General features: G+C 39.3%; 1 protein-coding gene across 1 annotated transcript; it reads right to left on the reverse strand.

Annotated features, from left to right (window-relative positions):
* LOC139567794 (ecto-ADP-ribosyltransferase 5-like) lies at positions 1–2,096 on the reverse strand. Its single transcript, XM_071389316.1, has 2 exons — positions 1,946–2,096; positions 1–1,680 (listed from the first exon to the last, which is right to left on the reverse strand). The coding sequence occupies exons 1-2, from the start codon at positions 2,042–2,044 to the stop codon at positions 874–876; spliced, it is 906 nt and encodes a 301-aa protein (XP_071245417.1). The 5' UTR covers positions 2,045–2,096; the 3' UTR covers positions 1–873.
* Positions 2,097–2,317: the final 221 nt, after the last annotated feature.

Here is a 2,317-nt window from a genome sequence, read left to right on the forward strand (position 1 = left end):
CTCTTCTTCATGTGATTGTTGGGTTCTAACCTGAATTATAAACTGGGTGGTTCAAGCCCTAAACGCTGATTGGCTGACAGCTGTGGTATTTCAGACCATATACCACGGGTATGACAAAACATGTATTTTTACTGCTATAGTTACGTTGGTAACCAGTTTATAATAACAATAAATCTCCTCGGGTGGTTGTGGTATATTGGCCATATACTACACCCCCTTGTGCCTTATTGCTTAAATATACTTCTTCATGTCACCAGATTAGAACTGATTGATTATGTTACATGAACAATAAATAAACATGTTAGGGGTCAATGAAGGGTGAAGCGGAACTTTGTGAATGGAAAGTTACTGTGAGAGAAAAGGGGAACAGAGTATATGACCCAGGTCTGTTGAGTAAGGTGAACAGGAGGTCACTGATAAACATCATGGAGAAGTGACTAGAGAAAGAGCAACTGCTACCAGACTGCTCGACCTCGAAGGCAACAGCACAACAGTTAGGCAATATTGGGCAACAGATGAGAAGTTCCAAGAAGTTGTACCCTTCTCTTGCCCTGACATATACATGGTTGTTTGATCATGTGCAGAGTGTGCTTGTAGCTGAGGCACCCAGTGGGGTTAAGACACTTTTTATAGTCTTTTTACTCAGTTTGTTCAGAACCTAACTCTGTCATTTAACTGTACAATATCCACAGATTAACTATACAATGTCAGGAGAAAAAAATAAATAAATCTTAACTGAGAAAGCAACGCAAGTTAAAACAGTTTTTTTTTAAACATTTTTATCTGAGAGCTGAACCTTTGTAAAAGCACAAATTAGATGGAACTGTTTTCTTTGTTTCAGATGACGTATCATTGTACATTGCTGGGGAATGATCAGTAATATACAGTAAATATGAACATAAAATAGAGCATTATGAAGCCTGCAGGCTTATCTGATATTCTGCTGAATGGAAAAAAGCTACCTCTCTGGTTTGATTGCACTCCATTTAGCAATCTACAATTCAGGTTGCTCTGAGATCTAGTGCTCTCTACCTTGTAGACAACCTCACACCACTGGTTCTTCTGGACTTCAGTGACTTTGAATACCTCATAGGGCGGAATTAAAACCTCACTCTCATTTGCATAGGCAGAGTAATATGTCAGGTTAGCCCCAAAACATGTTTTGATCTCAAAGCAGGAAACGTTACCGAAAGTGTATAAGGTTTTGAGTTGAGAGCTTGAGGTGAAAGAACCGAAACGGATCTCTTTGTCAACAACACTCTGATCAAAATACGTGCCAGTTCTGCGGTAGGTGGTCCTACATGTTGTTTGACTTAGTTTAAGGATGCGAATGGCATCAGTCAGATAGAAGTGCAGGGAATGGTACTGGAATGTTTTTCCATACAGTGATTTGCCATTTTTAACCGCTTTGTTGAAGTGAAAGTAGAAGGATTGTGATTTAGATTTGGTTTTGGGTTTGTTATTTGTGTACAAATACATAGCAATGGAATGCTCTCTGTTCAGACCACGTTTAGGTGACTTTGCTTTTTGTTCGGCTATCTTCCAGGCTTCATTGAACTTTGAGTTTGAATTTCTCTCTTCCTGGAGATACTTGGCCGCCTTAGTGTACATTTCCATTGTGCAACCATCATATTTGTCATCAACAGAATCTGGTGCCATGTCCAGTGTGAACGGCTTGAACTGTAAAAACAACATTTCATAGTGTCAAATAAAGACATGCCAGGTCCCTACATCCCAGAGGATTTTTTTAATGGAAACAGTCCAGTGCTTGAAATCACATTTGCATACAGCAGTAGTGGTGAGGATGGATTGTATGATGGAGCCTTGGCTTGGCTACCCCACGATGAAGGTGCTTGTAATAGAGTTTGGTAAACACTGATCGAGGGCAATCAATGACAGTTAAATATGTATAATATAATAAATGAAGAGTGAATAAATAACTCACCACTGCGTAGTAAAGACCGACGATCAACAAGATGATCAACACCAAAGATACAAAAACACCAACCAGCCATCTTTTCTTATTCTCACACTCACACCCCATATCTAAAAACGAGAGAGAAATCAGTCAAATATGATACAAGAGATTTCAACAAGAACCCAGGACTAACTGTTCCTGTTCCAATGACAGTAATACAGAAGCGCAATGACATAATTCAGCTCTGTCCTAATGTTCTAAATGTGACTTTCTATTTCTCCATTCGTCTTACGGTGGCAAAGGTTCACCTCACACATTTAAGATTAGAAGTAACTTAGTCAAGAAAGGTCTTATTTCAACAAGGATCCAGGTCTTACTAAGCCTGGTCCAAAGACAGTC

Source organism: Salvelinus alpinus, chromosome 1, assembly GCF_045679555.1.
Source record: "Salvelinus alpinus chromosome 1, SLU_Salpinus.1, whole genome shotgun sequence".
NCBI lineage: Eukaryota > Metazoa > Chordata > Actinopteri > Salmoniformes > Salmonidae > Salvelinus > Salvelinus alpinus.